Source organism: Oncorhynchus masou, chromosome 23 (assembly GCF_036934945.1).
Source record: "Oncorhynchus masou masou isolate Uvic2021 chromosome 23, UVic_Omas_1.1, whole genome shotgun sequence".
Classification (NCBI taxonomy): domain Eukaryota; kingdom Metazoa; phylum Chordata; class Actinopteri; order Salmoniformes; family Salmonidae; genus Oncorhynchus; species Oncorhynchus masou.
In genome coordinates this window covers 3,351,967-3,377,873 of record NC_088234.1, presented here as the reverse complement: position 1 = coordinate 3,377,873, position 25,907 = coordinate 3,351,967, and the positions used below count along the sequence as shown (strand labels likewise).

The following is a 25,907-nucleotide window of genomic DNA, read 5'->3' as shown; positions in this document are numbered from 1 at the left end:
TGTCCGTTCTATTCATGTAATCCTATTTGAGAGACGAAATCCAGATACTTTTAGATCTACTGGGCCCTGGTGAACCGTTTGGTTCACATTGATGATGATTTAAAAAAAGAAAAAAAGAAGAAGAAATGTAGTCTCAGATTATTCAGGAAAAAAAACGTCCGTTGACGCTTCTCCTACATTGTGGCTCCGCACAGATCCCCACTAGATAGCACAGCCACAAAGTATTGGCGATAGTAATAATTATAGAAAACAAAACTTAGTTTTTTAAAATATTATTTTAAGTTTAGGATTAGACATAAAGTTGTCAGTGTGGTTAAGGTTCGATTTAAAATCACATTTTAAGAAGATAAATTCTAGAAATAGTCGGTTTGTTAATGACTTTGTGGCTGTGTTAACTAGTTACGACCTTACGCACAGCAAGGTAGAAATACTTCCGGGATTTGAATGTAGTTTTGATATTTTGTTTTATATTTCCGGTTTTCCGAAAAGTTCCAATTGTACTTTTGTCCCAAAGTCTCTAATAGTTTCCTGGCGCAGCTTTACATTGATCTAGAGTTTAAATCCAAAGAAAACGGACGAAGAAATACATCTGAAATAAATAGAAGGTAAAACTTTTCTGGTCGTTGTTTACGTTTTGTTCGCCAGGAGACATTCATAACTAACAACGAGTAAGTAGCCGACAAGTTGTACTTTAAACAGGCCTAACTTATACTTCTAATCACGGAAGCAGCGGATGTTGTATAGAGAAATGAATTGCGAATGATTTCTAATTGATGTGACTATCTGTCCGTCGTGTGACTAGTAGTCAGATGAGAGGAAGACAACGAAACCTCTCACTGCCCTGGCCAACTTGTTGTATAATATGAATGGCCAGTAACTATGTGTGTTGTGAATGTTTATTGGGGGGCTATTTGCAATGTGCCAAGCGTATTATACTAGGATTATAGACATTTTATCCGGTTGTTATACAAATGATTTACGAGACAACTATTCTGTCATTGAATGACAACAGTAACGTTACGAGTTTACGTGTCTGTTTGTAGTATTGGTGAATAACCGCAGGTGGCAGTGTATGCTAACCAAACCAGAACCACCCTGTGGAGGTTGGACAGCTGGAGGGGAGAGTAGGAAGGCTCAGTCAGAGAGGAGGAGGAGGATTAAAGCCCAGTCAGAGAGGAGGAGAAGAAGAGTAAAGCCCAGTCAGAGAGGAGGAGGAGCAGGAGGAGAGGAGGGGAGGGGAGGATTAAAGCTCAGTCAGAGAAGAGGAGGAGGAGGAGGAGAGGAGGGGAGGGGAGGATTAAAGCTCAGTCAGAGAAGAGGAGGAGCAGGAGGAGAGTAAAGCTCAGTCAGAGAAGAGGAGGAGCAGGAGGAGAGTAAAGCTCAGTCAGAGAAGAGGAGGAGCAGGAGGAGAGTAAAGCTCAGTCAGAGAAGAGGAGGAGGAGGAGAGTAAAGCTCAGTCAGAGAAGAGGAGGAGGAGGAGAGTAAAGCTCAGTCAGAGAAGAGGAGGAGGAGGAGAGTAAAGCTCAGTCAGAGAAGAGGAGGGGCACGGCACTCAGAAGGAAGTGTTCAGCTCGAAATGAAAGGAAGTAGAATCTAATATTTATATTTCCATGTTTCAACTTCTCCGGGTTTGACTGTCTGTAAAATGTGTTTTCTGTACGAAGAAAAGAAGGATGATGGTGGAGGGGGAGAACCAGAGAGGGGACACCCTCGTACCCAGCGAGGGAGAGGGGTCTGGTGGACAGGAGGCCATCCACATGGTAAGAACCACCAGGTATCCAGGACACTACTGAGTGTTGATGATAATATGTTTGGGACAAAACATCAAAACCCGGAGTCTCTCTATGGTCTTCTCTGGATATTCTTCCATAATCAATTTGGGCAAATAGAAAAAGATTTAAAAGTGACCATTGGAGAGGTTTCCAGATCCCTGAGTCTACTTTAACAATATGAACAATGTGTTATGTTAAATATAGTATGTAATATTATTATAACACTGTATCATGTCAAGGATATCAGTATTTAGTGCTTATCAGCTTCATACTATCTAGAACGGATGAGTAACATCACTGGTTCATTCAGCCTGTCTACTGTTCTGATCAGTGTATTTATGAGATAAGAGAACCATTGTCCAGCTGACGAAGTGATTTGTCCAGTGATGTGTCAGGTAAAGGGTGTGGCACAATGATGTCATCAACAGGTGACTCACCTGTGGCACTGAAGTAGCAAACGCACACACACATCTCTCTCTCTGCTAACCTCCCGTCTCTCTGTCTGCTAAACCTCTCTGTCTGCTAAACCTCTGTCTGCTAACCTCCCCATCTCTGTCTGCTAACCTCCCTGTCTCTCTGTCTGCTAACCTCCCCGTCTCTCTCTCTGCTAACCTCCCCGTCTCTCTCTCTGCTAACCTCCCCGTCTCTCTGTCTGCTAACCTCCCGTCTCTCTGTCTGCTAACCTCCCGTCTCTCTGTCTGCTAACCTCCCCGTCTCCCTGTCTGCTAAACCTCCCCGTCTCCCTGTCTGCTAACCTCTCTGTCTGCTAACCTCCCCATCTCTCTGTCTGCTAACCTCCCGTCTCTCTGTCTGCTAACCTCCCCGTCTCTCTGTCTGCTAACCTCCCCGTCTCTCTGTCTGCTAACCTCCCCGTCTCTCTGTCTGCTAACCTCCCCGTCTCTCTGTCTGCTAAACCTCCCGTCTCTCTGTCTGCTAACCTCCCCGTCTCTCTGTCTGCTAACCTCCCCGTCTCTCTGTCTGCTAAACCTCCCCGTCTCTCTGTCTGCTAAACTTCTGTCTGCTAATCTCCTGTCTCTGTCTGCTAAACTTCTGTCTGCTAACCTCCCCGTCTCTCTGTCTGCTAAACCTCCCTGTCTGCTAACCTCTCCATTTCTCTGTCTACTCTCTCTCTGTTTAGTCTTTCTTCTTTTTTGCCTACACACACACACACACACACACACACACACACACACACACACACACACACACACACACACACACACACACACACACACACACACACACACACACACACACACACACAGCAGTGTTTGTCCAAGGTGACGTTACTGTGTGCAGCAGGTAGAGGTGACTCAGTGTGTCCGGACTGTAAGGTGACTCAGCACAGGTGTTCTATTCTTTCATTCTGTCTGTTTTCACTTCCTACCAGAAGGAGTCCGTTTTCGAGGACAACACAGAACCCGATGAGGGTAAGGCAGCAATAAAATCAATTAATCACCCTCTCACCCCTGACCTCTCACCCCAGACCCTATAGCAGTGGTCCCAAACTAGTGGGCCGAATTTGGCACTTTTTAATTTGGACCCCCAGGTTTTCTAAGCAAAAATAATAATAATACATTTTTTTTTAAATATAAGACTAAAAATCTCATTTTATTTGTCACATGCTTGGTAAATAACAGGTGTGGACTAACAGTGAAATGCTGACTTATGGGTCCTTCCCCACAATGCAGAGATAAAGAAAATAGAGAAATAATAGAAAAGTAAAACGCGTAATAATGAATCCACAAAGAGTAACGATAACTTGGCTATATACTCTACTACTACTACTACTACTAATACTAATACTAATATACTATACTATTACTACAACTACTACTACTACTAATATACTATACTACTACTACTAATATACTATACTACTAATACTAATACTAATATACTATACTAGTACTAATACTATAATACTAATATACTACTACTACCAATACGAATATACTAATATACTACTACTACTACTACTAATACTAATATACTATACTACTAATACTAATATACTATACTACTAATACTAATATACTATACTACTCCTACTAATATACTACTACTACTACTACTACTAATATACTATTACTACAACTACTACTACTACTAATATACTATACTACTACTAATATACTATACTACTAATATACTATACTACTACTACTAATATACTATACTACTACTACTAATACTAATATACTATACCACTACTAATACTAATACTAATATACTACTAATACTACTAATATACTAATACTAATATACTATACTACTAATACTAATATACTATACTATTCCTACTAATCTACTACTACTATTACTAATATACTATACTACTACTACTACTAATACTAATATACTACTCCTACTAATATACTACTACTACTACTACTACTACTAATATACTCTACTACTACTACTACTACTACTAATATACTATACTACTACTACTACTACTAATATACTATACTACTAATACTACTAATACTAATATACTATACTACTAATACTAATATACTACTACTATACTATACTACTACCACTACTAATGTACTATACTACTACTAATATACTATACTACTAATACTAATATACTACTAATATACTATACTACTACTAATACTACTACTAATATACTATACTACTAATACTACTATACTACTACTACTACTACTAATATACTATACTACTAATACTAATACTAATATACTGCTACTACTACTAATATACTATACTACTACTACTACTAACATACTATACTACTACTACTAATACTAATATACTATACTACTAATACTAATATACTACTAATACTAATATACTACTAATACTAATATACTACTAATACTACTACTACTACTAATACTAATATACTATACTACTACTACTACTACTACTACTAATATACTACTAATACTAATACGAATATACTATACTACTACTACTAATATACTATACTACTACTAATACTAATATACTATACTCTATACAACAGCAAATCAGCTCCAAGTGATTTTTAATTTTGGTCATCTGTTCAAAAGTCTTCCCACGCATTCCAGAGATATCTGATCGCAAACAAATGTACGTTTTTTAAATTATGTTTTTGTCTAATATTATATCTGTTTGGGTCTCTACCATCTAGGTTCACGGACGCCAACCACAGGACCAGTGGTTGTCACGGGAAACCAGAAAATGCCCGCCATCGAGAAACTGGAACAGGTTCGCAAATGGAGCATCACTACTTATAAGGTGAGAGGGAGGTGGGAAGGAAAGGGGAGGAGAGAGGAGGAGAGAGAGGAGAGGAGGAGAGAGAGGGGAGGGGAAAGGGAGGAGGAGAGGGGAGGGGAAAGGGAGGAGGAGAGAGGAGGGGAAAGGGAGGAGGAGAGGGAGGGGAAAGGGAGGAGGGAGGGAGGAGGGGAAAGGGAGGAGGAGGGAGGGAGGAGAGAGGAGGGGAAAGGGAGGTGGAGAGAGAGGGGAGGGGAAAGGGAGGAGGAGAGAGGAGGAGAGAGAGGGGAGGGGAAAGGGAGGAGGGGAAAGGGAGGAGAGAGAGAGGAGGGGAGGGGAGAGAGGGGAGGAGAGAGAGGGGAGGGAGGGGGGACAGGGAGAGGAGGGGGGAGAGAGAGGAGAGAGGGGGGGGGGGGGGACAGGGAGAGGAGGGGAAAGGAGGAGAGAGAGGGGAGGGAGGGGGGGACAGGGAGGAGAGAAAGGGGGGAGGAGGGGGAAAGGGAGGAGAGGGAGGGGAGGGGGGGGGACAGGGAGAGAGGGGGGGGAGTGAGGAGGGAGGGAGGGAGGGAGAGATGAGGGGAAGAGCAAGTTACTCTTCAAGAAACTCCTTTCTCTGCTTGTCCTGCATGTCACATCTCTCTCTCTCTTCCTCTCCTCCCTCCCTCTCCATTCCTTACTCCCCCTTCTGCCCTTCCCTCCTCCTCCCCAGTGTACTAAGCAGGTTCTGTCAGAGAAGATGGGTCGTGGATCCCGTACGGTCGACCCAGAACTCGAGGCCCGCATCGACATTCTCCGTGATGACCGCCGTCGTTATGATCACGTGACCTGCCTGGCCCAGACACTCGCCACGCAGCTCGCCCAGGTCACACAGACGCAAAGGACTCTGGGCGATGCCTTCACCGAGCTCAGCCTCAAAACGCCGCCACTACACGTGAGAGATTTTAATACAAGAACATTCCTCTGGTCTGGGTTCCAGTCCTCTAGTCTAGGTTCCAGTCCTCTAGTTTGGGTTCCAGTCCTCTAGTCTGGGTTCCAGTCCTCTAGTCTGGGTTCCAGTCCTCTAGTCTGGGTTCCAGTCCTCTAGTCTGGGTTCCAGTCCTCTAGTCTGGGTTCCAGTCCTCTAGTCTGGGTTCCAGTCCTCTAGTCTGGGCACCAGTCTGTTTAGATAGCAGTCCTCTCGTCGGGGTAGCAGTCCTCTCGTCTGGGTAGCAGTCCTCTCGTCTGGGTGCCAGTCCCCTAGCCTGGGTGCCAGTCCCCTAGCCTGGGTGCCAGTCCCCTAGCCTGGGTGCCAGTCCCCTAGCCTGGGTGCCAGTCCCCTAGCCTGGGTGCCAGTCCCCTAGCCTGGGTGCCAGTCCCCTAGCCTGGGTGCCAGTCCTCTAGCCTGGGTGCCAGTCCTCTAGCCTGGGTACCAGTCTCTCTCTGCTATCAATCAAATCAAACTTTTCGTCACGTGCCAAATACAACCGGTGTCGACCTCACAGTGAAATACAAGTCTTTAACCATCAATGCGGTTTTAAGAAAAATATGTTTTAAGAAAATATTTAAGAAATATTTAAGGAAATATTTATTACATAAAAACTATACAATATAAAAAGTCTAGGTGGACTGGGGACAGCAAGGAGTCATCAGGCCAGGTAGTCCTGAGGTATGGTCCTCTAGTCTGGGTATGGTCCTAGGGCTCAGGTCTTCTAAGAAAGAGAGAGAGAGAAAGAAAGAGAGAATTAGAGAGAGCATACTTAAATTCACAAGGGGTACCGGTACTGAGTCAGTGTGCGGGGGTACCGGCCAGTCAAGGTAATCTGTAGATGGGGGTGAAGTGACCAGCACCGTCCTCAAGACAATTGCTTTTATTCTTGGTTTAATTCTAATTTCTGGATAAGGCTTAAAATACAGACTTGAAAGTTTTCAACAGTTTTTTGTGTGCAAATGTCCCCTCAAATCCTCTTGTTCTGGTCTGTATTTGTCAGGTAGAGTTTGGTCTGAACGGGGACACCCAGCGATTCATGTCGAAGAGCGGAGAGGTCATGGTCTCGGCTTTGAACTCTTTCACCTCCGATATGAACACACTGGTTAACAAAACTATAGAGGACACCATGCTTAACGTGAAACACTACGAGACAGCCAGGTAACACACACACACACACACACAGAGAGAGACCAGGCAACACAACAACCTTTGTGTCATCTCACTAGGCCAGCGACCATTTTGGCTCGAGGGCCACATCGGGATGTAAAAAATGAACACAACTAATGTCTTACAGGATAGAGTACGATGCGTACCGTTGTGACCTGGAGGACTTGAACCTGGGACCCCGAGACACCGCCACCCTCCCCAAACTAGAGCAGGCCCAGAGAACCTTCCAGAACCAGAGAGAGAAGTATGAGAAGAGCCGAAACGACCTGTCAGTCAAACTCAAACTACTGGAGGAGAATAAGGTAAGGAGACGGGGTCAAATAGGGGTGCATTTATGACCTGAGATCACTTCCTACTGAGTCACCCTCAGAGAGTGGGGTCGTGACCTGAGATCACTTCCTACTGAGTCACCCTCAGAGAGTGGGGTCGTGACCTGAGATCACTTCCTACTGAGTCACCCTCAGAGAGTGGGGTCGTGACCTGAGATCACTTCCTACTGAGTCACCCTCAGAGAGTGGGGTCACGACCTGAGATCACTTCCTGCCGAGTCACCCTCGACCTGAGATCACTTCCTACTGAGTCACCCTCAGAGAGTGGGGTCGTGACCTGAGATCACTTCCTACTGAGTCACCCTCAGAGAGTGGGGTCGTGACCTGAGATCACTTCCTACCGAGTCACCCTCAGAGAGTGGGGTCGTGACCTGAGATCATTTCCTGCCGAGTCACCCTCGGAGAGTGGGGTCGCGACCTGAGATCACTTCCTACTGAGTCACCCTCAGAGAGTGGGGTCGTGACCTGAGATCACTTCCTACCGAGTCACCCTCAGAGAGTGGGGTCGTGACCTGAGATCACTTCCTACTGAGTCACCCTCAGAGAGTGGGGTCGTGACCTGAGATCACTTCCTACCGAGTCACCCTCAGAGAGTGGGGTCACGGCCAGGGATCAGACATTATTGACGGCCACCCTGGAGGGAGGGGGGGTTGAACACACTCATTCACTCCCTCCCTCGTTTTCCCACTAATTTCTCCCCCCCCCCCCCCTCCCCAGGTAAAGGTTCTCCAGCAACAGTTGGTATTGCTCCACGGTGCTGTAGCCTCCAACAGCACCTCCAACCACCAGCACCTGGAGCTCAGCCTGCAGCAGGCAAGCACCAAGCTACCCATGCCCGGCACGGAGGCTCCTTCCTGGCTAGAGGAGAGCTCATCACCCCAATAACCATCCACCATGTCTGGGGGTTCATGAAACCTTCCAGTATCTTAATGCAAGTTGGGGCCTCTCAACTGCCACATCTGTGGGCCAAAACAGGGGGTATTGTCGACACTCCTGTTCTCTTATCCTATAGAGCCTATAGGTTCTCCTCTTACCCTGTAGGTTCTCCTCTTACCCTGTAGGTTCTCCTCTTACCCTGTAGGTTCTCCTCTTACCCTGTAGGTTCTCCTCTTACCCTGTAGGTTCTCCTCTTACCCTGTAGGTTCTCCTCTTACCCTGTAGGTTCTCCTCTTACCCTGTAGGTTCTCCTCTTGCCCAATAGATCCTATAGGTCCACCTCTTACCCTATAGGTCCTTCTCTTACCCTATAGATCCTATAGGTTATTCTCTTAGCCAATAGATCCTATAGGTTCTCCTTTTACCCTATAGGTCATTCTCTTAGCCAATAGATCCTATAGGTTATTCTCTTAGCCAATAGATCCTATAGGTTCTCCTTTTACCCTATAGGTCATTCTCTTAGCCAATAGATCCTATAGGTTCTCCTTTTACCCTATAGGTCCTTCTCTTACCCTATAGATCCTATAGGTTATTCTCTTAGCCTATAGGTTATCCTCTTACCCAATAGATCCTATAGGTTATTCTCTTAGCCTATAGGTTATCCTCTTACCCAATAGATCCTATAGGTTCACCTCTTTCCCAATAGATCCTATAGGTTCTCCTCTTACCCTATAGGTCCTTCTCTTAGCCAATAGATCCTATAGGTTATTCTCTTAGCCTATAGATCCTATAGGTTATTCTCTTAGCCTATAGATCCTATAGGTTATTCTCTTACCCTATAGGTCCTCCTCTTATCCTATAGATCCTGTAGGTCATTCTCTTACCCAATAGATCCTATAGGTTCTCATCTTACCCTGTAGGTTCTCCTCTTACCCTATAGATCCTATAGGTCCTTCTCTTACCCAATGGATCCTATAGGTCCTCCTCTTACCATATAGGTCCTCCTCTTACCCTATAGGTCCTCCTCTTATCCTATAGATCCTGTAGGTCATTCTCTTACCCAATAGATCCTATAGGTTCTCATCTTACCCTGTAGGTTCTCCTCTTACCCTATAGATCCTATAGGTCCTTCTCTTACCCAATGGATCCTATAGGTCCTCCTCTTACCCTATAGGTCCTCCTCTTACCCTGTAGGTTCTCCTCTTACCCTATAGATCCTATAGGTTATTCTCTTACCCTATAGGTCCTCCTCTTACCCTATAGATCCTATAGGTTCTCCTCTTACCCTATAGGTTCTCCTCTTACCCTATATGTTCTCCTCTTACCCTATAGGTTCTCCTCTTGCCCTATAGGTTCTATAGGTTCTCCTCTTACCCTATAGGTCCTCCTCTTACCCTATAGATCCTATAGGTTCTCCTCTTACCCTATAGGTTCTCCCCCTACCCTTCTCTTCCTGTAATACCTCTCACTCTGTTTCTCCTACTTGTATGCAGTGTTGTGACCTGACTATAGACTGTTTCTTCGACTTGACTATAGACTGTTGTTCACTCTGTTACTCCTACTTGACTATAGACTGTTGTTCACTCTGTTTATCCTACTTGACTATAGACTGTTGTTCACTCTGTTTATCCTACTTGACTATAGACTGTTGTTCACTCTGTTGTTTTTCCTACTTGACTATAGACTGTTGTTCACTCTGTTGTTTATCCTACTTGACTATAGACTGTTGTTCACTCTGTTTATCCTACTTGACTATAGACTGTTGTTCACTCTGTTGTTTTTCCTACTTGACTATAGACTGTTGTTCACTCTGTTTATCCTACTTGACTATAGACTGTTGTTCACTCTGTTGTTTTTCCTACTTGACTATAGACTGTTGTTCACTCTGTTATTCCTACTTGACTATAGACTGTTGTTCACTCTGTTGTTTTTCCTACTTGACTAGACTGTTGTTCACTCTGTTGTTTTTCCTACTTGACTATAGACTGTTGTTCACTCTGTTTCTCCTACTTTTCTACAGACTGTTGTTCACTCTGTTACTCCTACTTGACTACAGACTGTTGTTCACTCTGTTTCTCCTACTTGACTATAGACTGTTGTTCACTCTGTTGTTTCTCCTACTTGACTACAGACTGTTGTTCACTCTGTTTCTCCTACTTGACTACAGACTGTTGTTCACTCTGTTTCTCCTACTTGACTACAGACTGTTGTTCACTCTGTTACACCTACTTGACTACAGACTGTTGTTCACTCTGTTTCTCCTACTTGACTACAGACTGTTGTTCACTCTGTTTTCTCCTACTTGACTACAGACTGTTGTTCACTCTGTTGTTTCCTCTACTTGACTACAGACTGTTGTTCACTCTGTTTTTTCCTACTTGACTACAGACTGTTGTTCACTCTGTTTCTCCTACTTGACTACAGACTGTTGTTCACTCTGTTTCTCCTACTTGACTATAGACTGTTGTTCAGTCTGTTTCTCCTACTTGACTACAGACTGTTGTTCACTCTGTTTTCTCCTACTTGACTACAGACTGTTGTTCACTCTGTTTCTTCTACTTGACTACAGACTGTTGTTCACTCTGTTTCTCTGTTTCTGTTCACTTGACTACACTGTTGTTCACTCTGTTTCTCCTACTTGACTGTTGTTCACTCTGTTCTGTTTCTCCTACTTGACTACAGACTGTTGTTCACTCTGTTTCTCCTACTTGACTACAGACTGTTGTTCACTCTGTTTCTCCTACTTGACTACAGACTGTTGTTCACTCTGTTTCTCCCTACTACAGAACTACTTGATAGACTGTTGTTCACTCTGTTTCTCCTACTTGACTATAGACTGTTGTTCACTCTGTTTCTCCTACTTGACTATAGACTGTTGTTCACTCTGTTGTTTCTCCTACTTGACTACAGACTGTTGTTCACTCTGTTACTCCTACTTGACTACAGACTGTTGTTCACTCTGTTTCTCCTACTTGACTACAGACTGTTGTTCACTCTGTTACACCTACTTGACTACAGACTGTTGTTCACTCTGTTTCTCCTACTTGACTACAGACTGTTGTTCACTCTGTTTCTCCTACTTGACTACAGACTGTTGTTCACTCTGTTGTTTCCTCTACTTGACTACAGACTGTTGTTCACTCTGTTTTTTCCTACTTGACTACAGACTGTTGTTCACTCTGTTTTTTCCTACTTGACTACAGACTGTTGTTCACTCTGTTTCTCCTACTTGACTATAGACTGTTGTTCACTCTGTTGTTTCTCCTACTTGACTATAGACTGTTGTTCACTCTTACTCCTACTTGACTACAGACTGTTGTTCACTCTGTTTCTCCTACTTTACTATAGACTGTTGTTCACTCTGTTGTTCTCCTACTTGACTACAGACTGTTGTTCACTCTGTTTCTCCTACTTGACTACAGACTGTTGTTCACTCTGTTACTCCTACTTGACTACAGACTGTTGTTCACTCTGTTACTCCTACTTGACTACAGACTGTTGTTCACTCTGTTACACCTACTTGACTACAGACTGTTGTTCACTCTGTTGTTTCTCCTACTTGACTACAGACTGTTGTTCACTCTGTTGTTTCTCCTACTTGACTATAGACTGTTCACTCTGTTTCTCCTATTCACTGACTATAGGAGTTCTGTTTGGCAGTAGCATTGTTACTATCACAGCCTTTGTGGTGTTATTATGTATACAGTATGTACAGTTCTCCTGTATTGACTAATGTTGTGTCCAAAATGTCACCCTGTTCCCTACGTCGTTCACTACCTTTTGGAGCTCTATAAAGGGAAGTGCGTAGCACGTGGGGACGCAGCCTACAACTATAGGACCAAACTAACATGCGGTGCTGAGATATGGAATCAAAGCCAGAGACTGTAGAATGTTCGAGACCGTTAGAACCTTTTTACACTCTAGAACCTTCTTGGACTTTATAAGGATCTTTAGATTCCTACCAGAATCAACTATATCGCATTATAAAAATATAAAAAAAATACGCACAAAACAATTTCAAAGATTTTACCGAGTTGCAATTCATATAAAGGACGTCAGTCGATGTAAATCAATTCATTGGGTCCCTAATCAGGTGATGAAGCCAGATGTGAAGTCCTGGGTTGTCGTGGTTACATGTGGTCTGCGGTTGTGAGGCCGGTTGGACAGACTGACAGATTCTCTAAAACAACATTGGAGGTGGCTTATAGTAGAGAAATGAACATTCAATTATCTGGCAACAACTATGGTGGACATTCCTGCTATCAACATGCCAATTGCACTCTCCCTCAACTTGTGACATCGGTAGCATTTTAGAGTGGCCTTTTATTGTCCCTGGCACAAGGTGCACCTATGTACTGATCATGCTGTTTTTAATCAGATTCTTGATTATGCAACACCTGTCAGGTGGATGGATTATCTTGACAAAGGAGAAATACTCACTAACAGGGATGTCAACACATTTGTGCACAAAATTTGGGAGAAATAAGTTTTTTGTGCGTATGGAACATTTCTGGGATCTTTTATTTCGGCTCATGAAACTTGGGACCAAGACTTTTTCCAGGTTGCGTTTTGTATTTTTGTTCGGTGTAATTCCAAACGCATCTTTTGCACTTGTCTATCTACCAAAAATAACAATCGTGTATAATTGTGTGTTTTTGAATATAAACGCAATTTAATGCCAAATATCGAGATCAACATTATTCTTTGTGTATAATGTACGTGTTTTGATTCTTTTTAAAAATAGGAAATTCAAAAGGCACTCGCACATCTGAGTTATCTTCGTTGCAGGTGCATGATAACAGTTGAATAAAACGAGACAAAAAGGAGAAACCTACACACTGCTCGTTAAGCTTTACAAGTCAACCTCCCGTCCAATCAGAGGCTGATACATAAAGCTTATTACAGAGCAGTGAGCGGGTTTCACTATTTTTTTTTTTCTCAAATCTTAAAATAGGGAAAGCACTCGCACATCTGAGTGGGCTTGTTGCAGGTGTGTGGGAATCATTTGTGGCGATCTTAAAGAAAATGACTTGCACACTGCTCTTGCCAGTGTTACTTAGATTTGTTAAGCTTTTATGTATTGACCTGTTGGCTTTCCTCAGAGCTTTTGGTGTGTTTTTGAATCTTGCCCATTAAAATGTTTGAACAATTTGTTTTATCATGTCTTTGTCATGTCAGAAAATAGAGTGTTTGAATGTTAATGTTTATTTACTTATTCACTGTTCATAGTCCCAGTCAGTGTTTTTCCAGTCATGTGATCAGCTCATTAACATAACGGTGTATATATATTTTTTTTAGGACAGCATTTGTGACATCACTCACTATGACATAATTATTCCTTCTCAGGGTTCCATAAGCAGTGTTCTAGAATGTCTCATTGTACTGTGTGTTTACTTAGCATCCGTCAGATGCCTAAACAAAGTGACTAGGGGCTATTCTCTCCACAGAGCTGATGGTCTGTTTTTTCAGCCTGGCTCGATCACCAACGCTAAGGCTTCAATCCCGTTTCTCCACCCTTCTCCCAAAGTGTACACTGGAGAATGTTGTTTCTATGTCATTTCAATGAAACGTGGAATAGATGTTGAATTGATGTCTGCCCAGTGGGTAAGGTCTGGTTTCAGGCCCATTCTCGGACTGTCCAGCTATTTCCCATTTATTAAAAACTGCTGAGAGATATAGTAATTGGAAAGTTGATTAGCCAATTGAGAACAAAATGTCTTCACTGCCAAACCTGTTTTGACGATCTGCTGTGTGGCCTCGTCGGTGTGAAAATCTCTCCAGAGAGCAGGAGGAGCTCTGTCCACTGGGCAGCGAGGACTGACTCACTGTCGGACTAATCTAGGATACTGACAGCTCTATTCTCTACACGGACTTTACCCAGCTAAGTGTTTTCAAGATTACTTAAAGGGATGATCTGTGGTGCAGCAGTGGTGTTTATAAGTTATTATTTAAAACAATCAATGGCTATTTGATTCAAATGCTTGTACCAATTGCAGATTGACCATTCAATTGTGACTGATACAGTGGTGCACACTGCAGATAATTACTGGGAGAGAATTCAAAGACCAAGTGCCAAGGGAGGGACAGGCTGAGCTGTTATCAACCCTTCACACACTCCCTTCACACACAGCCTGCTCACAGCATGACGTCATGGCACACAGAGACTGCATCATATTGTAGGCAACCCTTTTCATTCATCTGATATTGCGTTTCCTCTGTACTGTATTCTACAGTCAATATAGGGCTATCAACAATAATCTATTCCACTCTCTCTCTCTCATCACACCTGAGCGAACAGCGTTGGGGGTGTCCACGCATGCGCACCACCTTCCCTACGCACTCGCGCTCAACCGGTGTCGGGAGAAGCTCGTGCCAGTTCTACGGGTAGGTCCGTGGGAGAGGTCTGCTCTGTGTACACTGGCAAAGGATCCGTTTCTTCTCCTGCTACACCGAACTCCATTCTCCTCGGTTTGACTAGGAATATATCTGCGTGTGCATGCTCCGTTTTTAACGGTAAGTTTTTAGGTACAATAAACGGTATTTGCATTTTTTGTTGTTGTCGCCAACGGGTTTGGAATTGGAACTAGACTCATCTCACACTCTGTCATGTGGTTAGCTGTGCCTACCGTGTCATAAAACGATGACACTTCAGGGGATTGTAGTGTATACCTTGTGTTCGTCATCAAACTGTCATCCTCAGCTGTCCTTTTTTGGCGTTAGTTTGGTTCAATAATAGTGACCATGTGCAGCCGGATTTCTATCCTCCAGCTCTAGTTGCGGTGATCCGCGTTTGCTTAATTAGCTTCATTTTTAATTTATATTTTTCTTGTAAAATATTTGTCACCGCAGGTCTCAATATGGTGTAATTGCAGACCGCAATTCGGGGCGTTTCTTGATATCAGGGAACAACCATTGATACCTACCATCGGTCAGTTCCGGTGTTATGAGATTGATTGTTTCTCGACAGATTATTTGTTTACAGGGCAGGTTAGATGATTATGCATGGCAGGTCAGAAGAATGAGGTTAAGTTTAGGAAAAGGGTTAGGCTTACCTACAATCACACACGAAAGAAACGCCGAGCGTCAATGGGTGTAATATCCCATCAATAAACACCGATATCAGAAAACATCCCTAATTGCGGTCTGCAATTACACCCTTCTCGTGATCTGACCAATGAAGTATATAAACCCTGTATTGCTGATGCTATGTTTTAGCCAATGAGAGGCTTTGAAGCCAGCACGCGGCCATCCAGTCGGAGGAAGAGGAATGAATGGGATTCTACAGTATTTAATTTAAATGTTTCAAGGACAAAATTAAATGTATTTAAGTATTTTGTTGTTGTTGTTGTTGTGGCGACAGTAACAGAACTTCCAAACAAATTCTACTTTAATAAGGAAGTTTTGTAAAGTTTATTTTAAATGTTTTACTCACCTCATAATATGTTTTAAAGTACACATTAAGGTGTCTATAATAGAATAAACAAATGTAGACATGAATAACTGCATTTCTATAACTTCCTCAATATGTTTACATTGGAGGAGGAGAACCAAGATGGTGGCGCGGTGGCCTCAAAACAGCACTCCCTGTCAGTCATCTAGTGTGTATAAATCATTGAATCTGACTGTAATATTGTTGTCAGTGGCCAGCCTCTGTATGGAGTCAACAGGGCCAACATTATCGGCGGGCCTTAGGGGGCCTGGCGCGCACGTCCAAATAAAATATTGATCATTTATTAGACTGAGACGCGCCCCGACAGAAAACACATCAATCTCTGATAAGAGTGAAACAGCACCTCTCTGTCTCAGTATGTGTAGACCATGTGTCTGATGCTGTCTGGACAGTGAAACAGCATCTCTCTGTCTCAGTATGTGTAGACCATGTATATGATGCTGTCTGGACAGTGAAACAGCACCTCTCTGTCTCAGTATGTGTAGACCATGTATCTGATGCTGTCTGGACCAAAAGAGTATGGTGTGTCATATTAGAGGTGAAGGGAGAGGGCTCAATCTCATTGAAATGGGTCCAGGTTAAGGCCAATGTGTTTCTCTGGGTATGCTATGCAGCCCTATGGGTCCAGGTTAAGGCCAATGTGTTTCTCTGGGTATGCTATGCAGCCCTATGCTGATGGTCCAGGTTAAGGCCAATGTGTTTCTCTGGGTATGCTATGCAGCCCTATGGGTCCAGGTTAAGGCCAATGTGTTTCTCTGGGTATGCTATGCAGCCCTATGGGTCCAGATTAAGGCCAATGTGTTTCTCTGGGTATGCTATGCAGCCCTATGGGTCCAGATTAAGGCCAATGTGTTTCTCTGGGTATGCTATGCAGCCCTATGGGTCCAGGTTAAGGCCAATGTGTTTCTCTGGGTATGCTATGCAGCCCTATGGGTCCAGGTTAAGGCCAATGTGTTTCTCTGGGTATGCTATGCAGCCCTATGGGTCCAGATTAAGGCCAATGTGTTTCTCTGGGTGATGCTATGCAGCCCTATGGGTCCAGGTTAAGGCCAATGTGTTTCTCTGGGTATGCTATGCAGCCCTATGGGTCCAGGTTAAGGCCAATGTGTTTCTCTGGGTATGCTATGCAGCCCTATGGGTCCAGGTTAAGGCCAATGTGTTTCTCTGGGTATGCTATGCAGCCCTATGGGTCCAGGTTAAGGCCAATGTGTTTCTCTGGGTATGCTATGCAGCCCTATGGGTCCAGGTTAAGGCCAATGTGTTTCTCTGGGTATGCTATGCAGCCCTATGGGTCCAGATTAAGGCCAATGTGTTTCTCTGGGTATGCTATGCAGCCCTATGGGTCCAGGTTAAGGCCAATGTGTTTCTCTGGGTATGCTATGCAGCCCTATGGGTCCAGATTAAGGCCAATGTGTTTCTCTGGGTATGCTATGCAGCCCTATGGGTCCAGGTTAAGGCCAATGTGTTTCTCTGGGTATGCTATGCAGCCCTATGGGTCCAGGTTAAGGCCAACGTGTTTCTCTGGGTATGCTATGCAGCCCTATGGGTCCAGGTTAAGGCCAATGTGTTTCTCTGGGTATGCTATGCAGCCCTATGGGTCCAGATTAAGGCCAATGTGTTTCTCTGGGTATGCTATGCAGCCCTATGGGTCCAGGTTAAGGCCAATGTGTTTCTCTGGGTATGCTATGCAGCCCTATGGGTCCAGGTTAAGGCCAATGTGTTTCTCTGGGTATGCTATGCAGCCCTATGGGTCCAGATTAAGGCCAATGTGTTTCTCTGGGTATGCTATGCAGCCCTATGGGTCCAGGTTAAGGCCAATGTGTTTCTCTGGGTATGCTATGCAGCCCTATGGGTCCAGATTAAGGCCAATGTGTTTCTCTGGGTATGCTATGCAGCCCTATGGGTCCAGGTTAAGGCCAATGTGTTTCTCTGGGTATGCTATGCAGCACGAGGGGGCCAGATTAAGGCCAATGTGTTTCTCTGGGTATGCTATGCAGCCCTATGGGTCCAGGTTAAGGCCAATGTGTTTCTCTGGGTATGCTATGCAGCCCTATGGGTCCAGGTTAAGGCCAATGTGTTTCTCTGGGTATGCTATGCAGCCCTATGGGTCCAGGTTAAGGCCAATGTGTTTCTCTGGGTATGCTATGCAGCCCTATGGGTCCAGGTTAAGGCCAATGTGTTTCTCTGGGTATGCTATGCAGCCCTATGCTTGTCGCCTGCCTGTTGCACTTCCTTAGCGATTAGCTCAAGACCGATGGAAAGGGAGGCGGACAGGTGGAACACAGAACCAGCCCACATTTTCATCAGGATATTTTCTGTTTTTATTTTGCCAGATTTAGGTAGTTTACTGAGGAGACGATGGAAGTTAGAGACCTACTGCTACATTGACCTATAGACCTCCTGCTATATTGACCTATAGACCTCCTGCTACATTGACCTATTGACCTGCTACATTGACCTATTGACCTCCTGCTACATTGACCTATAGACCTACTGATACATTGACCTATAGACCTCCTGCTACATTGACCTATTGACCTCCTTATACATTGACCTATTGACCTCCTGCTACATTGACCTATAGACCTCCTGCTACATTGAACCCGGTTCCGGTTCCGGTTGGAGCGAGCGGCCGCATCTACACTTCGGTCCGCAGGTAGTATAACTTTTTATAACTTTTCATTACATTTCGTTATAGTACAACGGTTTGATTTGTCTAATCTTAGCAATTTCTTCTTAGCCAGCTACATAGCCGTCTTTGTATCAACGACAATTGCATAATTATCGTATTTCGTCGTCCTAACGTATCTGCCCAGCAGCTAGCTAAGCAGCTAGCTAAGCAGCTAAGCAGCTAGCTAACATCCACTGTCCACTAGCACTGTAGAAACTATTACACTCAACTGAACGACTCGATTAGCGTAGTGTCAGCTAGCTACATAGTTGTCTTCGTATCCAAGATAATTGTGCAGTTTAGAGTGTGTAGACTTAGAGTGATTATCTTAATTTACCGAGGTTAGCTAGCCAGCTATTTGTCGTCCTTAACGTAGGAAATGCTGCTAGCTAGCTAGCCAACAGCTAGCCAACCTCTACCGAATTGAACTCCAACTACCCGGTCAACATTCCGCTCGTTCCACAGGTAGTATCACATTTTCATTTCACTTCATTACAGTACAACGGTTTGATTTGTTTGATCGTAGCTAGCCAGCTACATAGCCGTCTTTGTTTCTAAGACAATTGTGTAGTCTAGAGCGATTTTCTAGGTTAGCTGGCCAGCTATTGTCGTTCTTCTAACGTAGCTAGCCAGCTAGCCCCGAATAGCAGCACTGTTGTAACTATTACAGTACAACGGTTTGTTTTGTTTGATCGTAGCTAGCTAGCTACATAGCCGTCTTTGTATCTAAGACAATTGTGTAGCCTAGAGCGATTTTCTAGGTTAGCCAGCCAGCTATTGTCGTTCTTTTAAGTAACGGAACGCAATCAACCTTGCTAGCTAGCCAGCTAGCCCCGAATAGCAGCACTGTAGAAACTATTACACTCGACGGAACGACTTGATTAGTGTAGTGTCAACATCGCAGCCACTACCAGCTAGCCTACTCCAGCAGTACTGTTTCATTTCAATCATTTTAGTCAATAAGATTCTTGCTACGTAAGCTTAACTTTCTGAACATTCGAGACGTGTAGTCCACTTGTCATTCCAATCTCCTTTGCATTAGCGTAGCCTCTTCTGTACCCTGTTAACTATGTGTCTATCTATCCCTGTTCTCTCCTCTCTGCACAGACCATACAAACGCTCCACACCGCGTGGCCGCGGCCACCCTAATCTGGTGGTCCCATGCGCACGACCCACGTGGAGTTCCTGGTCTCCGGTAGCCTCTGGAACTGCCGATCTGCGGCCAACAAGGCAGAGTTCATCTCAGCCTATGCCTCCCTCCAGTCCCTCGACTTCCTGGCACTGACGGAAACATGGATCACCACAGATAACACTGCTACTCTTACTGCTCTCTTTTCGTCCGCCCACGTGTTCTCGCACACCCCGAGAGCTTCTGGTCAGCGGGGTGGTGGCACCGGGATCCTCATCTCTCCCAAGTGGTCATTCTCTCTCTCTCCCCTTACCCATCTATCTATCGCCTCCTTTGAATTCCATGCTGTCACAGTTACCAGCCCTTTCAAGCTTAACATTCTTATCATTTATCGCCCTCCAGGTTCCCTCGGAGAGTTCATCAATGAGCTTGATGCCTTGATAAGCTCCTTTCCTGAGGACGGCTCACCTCTCACAGTCCTGGGCGACTTTAACCTCCCCACGTCTACCTTTGACTCATTCCTCTCTGCCTCCTTCTTTCCACTCCTCTCCTCTTTTGACCTCACCCTCTCACCATCCCCCCCTACTCACAAGGCAGGCAATACGCTCGACCTCATCTTTACTAGATGCTGTTCTTCCACTAACCTCACTGCAACTCCCCTCCAAGTCTCCGACCACTACCTTGTATCCTTTTCCCTCTCGCTCTCATCCAACACTTCCCACACTGCCCCTATTCGGATGGTATCGCGCCGTCCCAACCTTCGCTCTCTCTCCCCCGCTACTCTTTCCTCTTCCATCCTTTCATCTCTTCCCTCTGCTCATACCTTCTCCAACCTTTCTCCTGACTCTGCCTCCTCAACCCTCCTCTCTTCCCTTTCTGCATCCTTTGACTCTCTATGTCCCCTATCCTCCAGGCCGGCTCGGTCCTCCCCTCCCGCTCCGTGGCTCGATGACTCATTGCGAGCTCACAGAACAGAGCTCCGGGCAGCCGAGCGGAAATGGAGGAAAACTATCGCCTCCCTGCGGACCTGGCATCCTTTCACTCCCTCCTCTCTACATTTTCCTCCTCTGTCTCTGCTGCTAAAGCCACTTTCTACCACTCTAAATTCCAAGCATCTGCCTCTAACCCTAGGAAGCTCTTTGCCACCTTCTCCTCCCTTCTGAATCCTCCTCCCCCTCCCCCCCCTCCTCCCTCTCTGCAGATGACTTCGTCAACCATTTTGAAAAGAAGGTCGACGACATCCGATCCTCGTTTGCTAAGTCAAACGACACCGCTGGTTCTGCTCACACTGCCCTACCCTGTGCTCTGACCTCTTTCTCCCCTCTCTCTCCAGATGAAATCTCGCTTCTTGTGACGGCCGGCCGCCCAACAACCTGCCCGCTCGACCCTATCCCCTCCTCTCTCCTCCAGACCATTTCCGGGGACCTTCTCCCTTACCTCACCTCGCTCATCAACTCATCCCTGACCGCTGGCTACGTCCCTTCCGTCTTAGCGAGAGTTGCACCCCTTCTGAAGAAACCTACACTCGATCCCTCCGATGTCAACAACTACAGACCAGTATCCCTTCTTTCTTTTCTCTCCAAAACTCTTGAACGTGCGTCCTTGGCCAGCTCTCCCTCTATCTCTCTCAGAATGACCTTCTTGATCCAAATCAGTCAGGTTTCAAGACTAGTCATTCAACTGAGACTGCTCTTCTCTGCATCACGGAGGCGCTCCGCACTGCTAAAGCTAACTCTCTCTCCTCTGCTCTCATCCTTCTAGACCTATCGGCTGCCTTCGATACTGTGAACCATCAGATCCTCCTCTCCACCCTCTCCGAGTTGGGCATCTCCGGCGCGGCCCACGCTTGGATTGCGTCCTACCTGACAGGTCGCTCCTACCAGGTGGCGTGGCGAGAATCTGTCTCCTCGCCACGCGCTCTCACCACTGGTGTCCCCCAGGGCTCTGTTCTAGGCCCTCTCCTATTCTCGCTATACACCAAGTCACTTGGCTCTGTCATAACCTCACATGGTCTCTCCTATCATTGCTATGCAGACGACACACAATTAATCTTCTCCTTTCCCCCTTCTGATGACCAGGTGGCGAATCGCATCTCTGCATGTCTGGCAGACATATCAGTGTGGATGACGGATCACCACCTCAAGCTGAACCTCGGCAAGACGGAGCTGCTCTTCCTCCCGGGGAAGGACTGCCCGTTCCATGACCTCGCCATCACGGTTGACAACTCCATTGTGTCCTCCTCCCAGAGCGCTAAGAACCTTGGCGTGATCCTGGACAACACCCTGTCGTTCTCAACCAACATCATGGCGGTGGCCCGTTCCTGTAGGTTCATGCTCTACAACATCCGCAGAGTACGACCCTGCCTCACACAGGAAGCGGCGCAGGTCCTAATCCAGGCACTTGTCATCTCCCGTCTGGATTACTGCAACTCGCTGTTGGCTGGGCTCCCTGCCTGTGCCATTAAACCCCTACAACTCATCCAGAACGCCGCAGCCCGTCTGGTGTTCAACCTTCCCAAGTTCTCTCACGTCACCCCGCTCCTCCGCTCTCTCCACTGGCTTCCAGTTGAAGCTGCATCCGCTACAAGACCATGGTGCTTGCCTACGGAGCTGTGAGGGGAACGGCACCGCAGTACCTCCAGGCTCTGATCAGGCCCTACACCCAAGCAAGGGCACTGCGTTCATCCACCTCTGGCCTGCTCGCCTCCCTACCATTGAGGAAGTACAGTTCCCGCTCAGCCCAGTCAAAACTGTTCGCTGCTCTGGCCCCCAATGGTGGAACAAACTCCCTCACGACGCCAGGACAGCGGAGTCAATCACCACCTTCCGGAGACACCTGAAACCCCACCTCTTCAAGGAATACCTAGGATAGGATAAGTAATCCTTCTCACCCCCCCTTAATGACTTAGATGCACTATTGTAAAGTGGCTGTTCCACTGGATGTCAGAAGGTGAATTCACCAATTTGTAAGTCGCTCTGGATAAGAGCGTCTGCTAAATGACTTAAATGTAAATGTAAATGTAATTGACCTATAGACCTCCTGCTACATTGACCTATAGACCTCCTGCTACATTGACCTATAGACCTCCTGCTACATTGACCTATTGACCTCCTGCTACATTGACCTATTGACCTCCTGCTACATTGACCTATAGACCTCCTGCTACATTGACCTATAGACCTACTGCTACATTGACCTATAGACCTCCTGCTACATTGACCTATAGACCTCCTGCTACATTGACCTATAGACCTCCTGCTACATTGACCTATTGACCTACTGCTAGGTTGGTGATCTCACAAATAGTTTAATTTAAACTTTTAGATTTAATAATTTTAATTCAGATTTTTATGATTAACCACATGACAATGATTTTAAGGAACTTAAACATTATTGAAACTAAACTGTTCCAAGAAAATGTGCAGAAGAAGGTCACGACTGGCCTGCAGATCAGTAGAAATGGTTCGATAAAACTTCCCAAAACTTGGAACTCGCTGCTTGTGTTCTTTAATAACACACGTAGGTCTCCCCCTATGGAAATCTGCCCGTGACCCAAGTCTCCAAGGGTGTCTCGGGGAGTTGCAAAAAAACACATTTGAATTTCACACCTCACGCTGGTCCAGGTTACCCACCCACTGGTCCAGGTTACCCACCCACTGGTCCAGGTTACCCACCCACTGGTCCAGGTTACCCACCCACTGGTCCAGGTTACCCACCCACTGGTCCAGGTTACCCGCTGGTCCAGGTTACCCACCGACTGGTCCAGGTTACCCACTGGTCCAGGTTACCCGCTGGTCCAGGTTACCCACCCGCTGGTCCAGGTTACCCACCCGCTGGTCCAGGTTACCCACCCACTGGTCCAGGTTACCCACCCACTGGTCCAGGTTACCCACCCACTGGTCCAGGTTACCCCCCACTGGTCCAGGTTACCCACCCACTGGTCCAGGTTACCCACCCACTGGTCCAGGTTACCCACCTGTTGGTCCAGGTTACCCACCCGCTGGTCCAGGTTACCCACCCACTGGTCCAGGTTACCCCCCACTGGTCCAGGTTACCCACCCACTGGTCCAGGTTACCCACCCACTGGTCCAGGTTACCCACCCACTGGTCCAGGTTACCCACCGACTGGTCCAGGTTACCCACCGACTGGTCCAGGTTACCCACCGACTGGTCCAGGTTACCCACCGACTGGTCCAGGTTACCCACCGACTGGTCCAGGTTACCCACCGACTGGTCCAGGTTACCCACCCGCTAGTCCAGGTTACCCACCCACTGGTCCAGGTTACCCACCCGCTGGTCCAGGTTACCCACCCACTGGTCCAGGTTACCCACCCGCTGGTCCAGGTTACCCACCCACTGGTCCAGGTTACCCACTGGTCCAGGTTACCCACCTGTTGGTCCAGGTTACCTACCCGCTGGTCCAGGTTACCCGCTGGTCCAGGTTACTCGCTGGTCCAGGTTACTCGCTGGTCCAGGTTACCCACCCACTGGTCCAGGTTACCCACCCACTGGTCCAGGTTACCCCCCACTGGTCCAGGTTACCCCCCACTGGTCCAGGTTACCCACCCACTGGTCCAGGTTACCCACCCACTGGTCCAGGTTACCCACCTGTTGGTCCAGGTTACCCACCCGCTGGTCCAGGTTACCCACCCACTGGTCCAGGTTACCCACCCACTGGTCCAGGTTACCCACCCACTGGTCCAGGTTACCCCCCACTGGTCCAGGTTACCCACCCACTGGTCCAGGTTACCCACCGACTGGTCCAGGTTACCCACCGACTGGTCCAGGTTACCCACCGACTGGTCCAGGTTACCCGCTGGTCCAGGTTACCCACCCGCTGGTCCAGGTTACCCACCGACTGGTCCAGGTTACCCACCGACTGGTCCAGGTTACCCGCTGGTCCAGGTTACCCACCCGCTGGTCCAGGTTACACACCCACTGGTCCAGGTTACACACCCACTGGTCCAGGTTACACACCCACTGGTCCAGGTTACCCACCCACTGGTCCAGGTTACCCACCCACTGGTCCAGGTTACCCACCCACTGGTCCAGGTTACCCACCCACTGGTCTAGGTTACCCACCCACTGGTCCAGGTTACCCACCCACTGGTCTAGGTTACCCACCCACTGGTCCAGGTTACCCACTGGTCCAGGTTACCCACTGGTCCAGGTTACCCACCCACTGGTCGAGGTTACACACTGTTACATGCAGTGAAATTACAAATATATGCACCCCCTATTTGACCGTTGACCTTTTCAAAAAATCAAACCTGTCCAGCTGATTCATTCTGGCGCCGGCCCTATAAGTTAATACTCTAAAACCTGCTGGAGATGATCACCACTACGGACTCTACGATGGAGATGATCACCACTAGGGGCTCTACGATGGAGATGATCACCTCTAGGGGCTCTACGATGGGGATGATCACCACTAGGGGCTCTACGATGGGGATGATCACCACTAGGGGCTCTACAATGGAGATGATCACCACTAGGGGCTCTACGATGGAGATGATCACCACTAGGGGCTCTACGATGGAGATGATCAGCACTAGGGGCTTTACGATGGAGATGATCAACACTACGGGCTCTACGATGGAGATGATCACCACTAGGGGCTCTATGATGGAGATGATCACCACTAGGGGCTCTAGATGGAGATGATCACCACTACGGGCTCTACGAGGGAGATGATCACCACTAGGGGCTCTACGGTGGACACCACTACGGGCTCTAGATGGAGGTGATCACCACTACGGGCTCTAGATGGAGGTGATCACCACTACGGGCTCTAGATGGAGATGATCACCACTACGGGCTCTAGATGGAGATGATCACCACTACGGGCTCTAGATGGAGATGATCACCACTACGGGCTCTACGGTGGACACCACTACGGGCTCTACAAGGGAGATGATCACCACTACGGGCTCTAGATAGAGATGATCACCACTACGGGCTCTACTTGGGGCTCTACAATGGAGATGATCACCACTACGGGCTCTACTTGGGGCTCTACGATGGAGATGATCACCACTACGGGCTCTAGATGGAGATGATCACCACTACGGGCTCTAGATGGAGATGATCACCACTACGGGCTCTAGATGGAGATGATCACCACTACGGGCTCTACGGTGGACACCACTACGGGCTCTACAAGGGAGATGATCACCACTACGGGCTCTAGATAGAGATGATCACCACTACGGGCTCTACTTGGGGCTCTACAATAGAGATGATCACCACTACGGGCTCTACTTGGGGCTCTACGATGGAGATGATCACCACTACGGGCTCTAGATGGAGATGATCACC

At 46.6% G+C, this 25,907-nt stretch overlaps 1 protein-coding gene across 4 annotated transcripts; it reads left to right on the top strand.

Moving 5' to 3' along the window:
* The first annotated feature begins 415 nt into the window (after positions 1–415).
* LOC135510177 (arfaptin-1-like) lies at positions 416–10,924 on the top strand. 4 transcript variants are annotated; one of them, XM_064930969.1, is made up of 8 exons: positions 416–605; positions 1,665–1,760; positions 3,166–3,202; positions 4,918–5,024; positions 5,710–5,931; positions 6,968–7,125; positions 7,262–7,436; positions 8,181–10,924. In XM_064930969.1, the coding sequence occupies exons 2-8, from the start codon at positions 1,674–1,676 to the stop codon at positions 8,346–8,348; spliced, it is 954 nt and encodes a 317-aa protein (XP_064787041.1). In that variant the 5' UTR covers positions 416–605; positions 1,665–1,673; the 3' UTR covers positions 8,349–10,924. The 4 variants fall into 4 exon arrangements, with proteins under 4 accessions (XP_064787041.1, XP_064787039.1, XP_064787038.1 ...); XM_064930967.1 differs by having other exon boundaries at positions 417–605; positions 1,670–1,760; positions 3,163–3,202; XM_064930966.1 differs by having other exon boundaries at positions 417–605; positions 3,163–3,202.
* Positions 10,925–25,907: the final 14,983 nt, after the last annotated feature.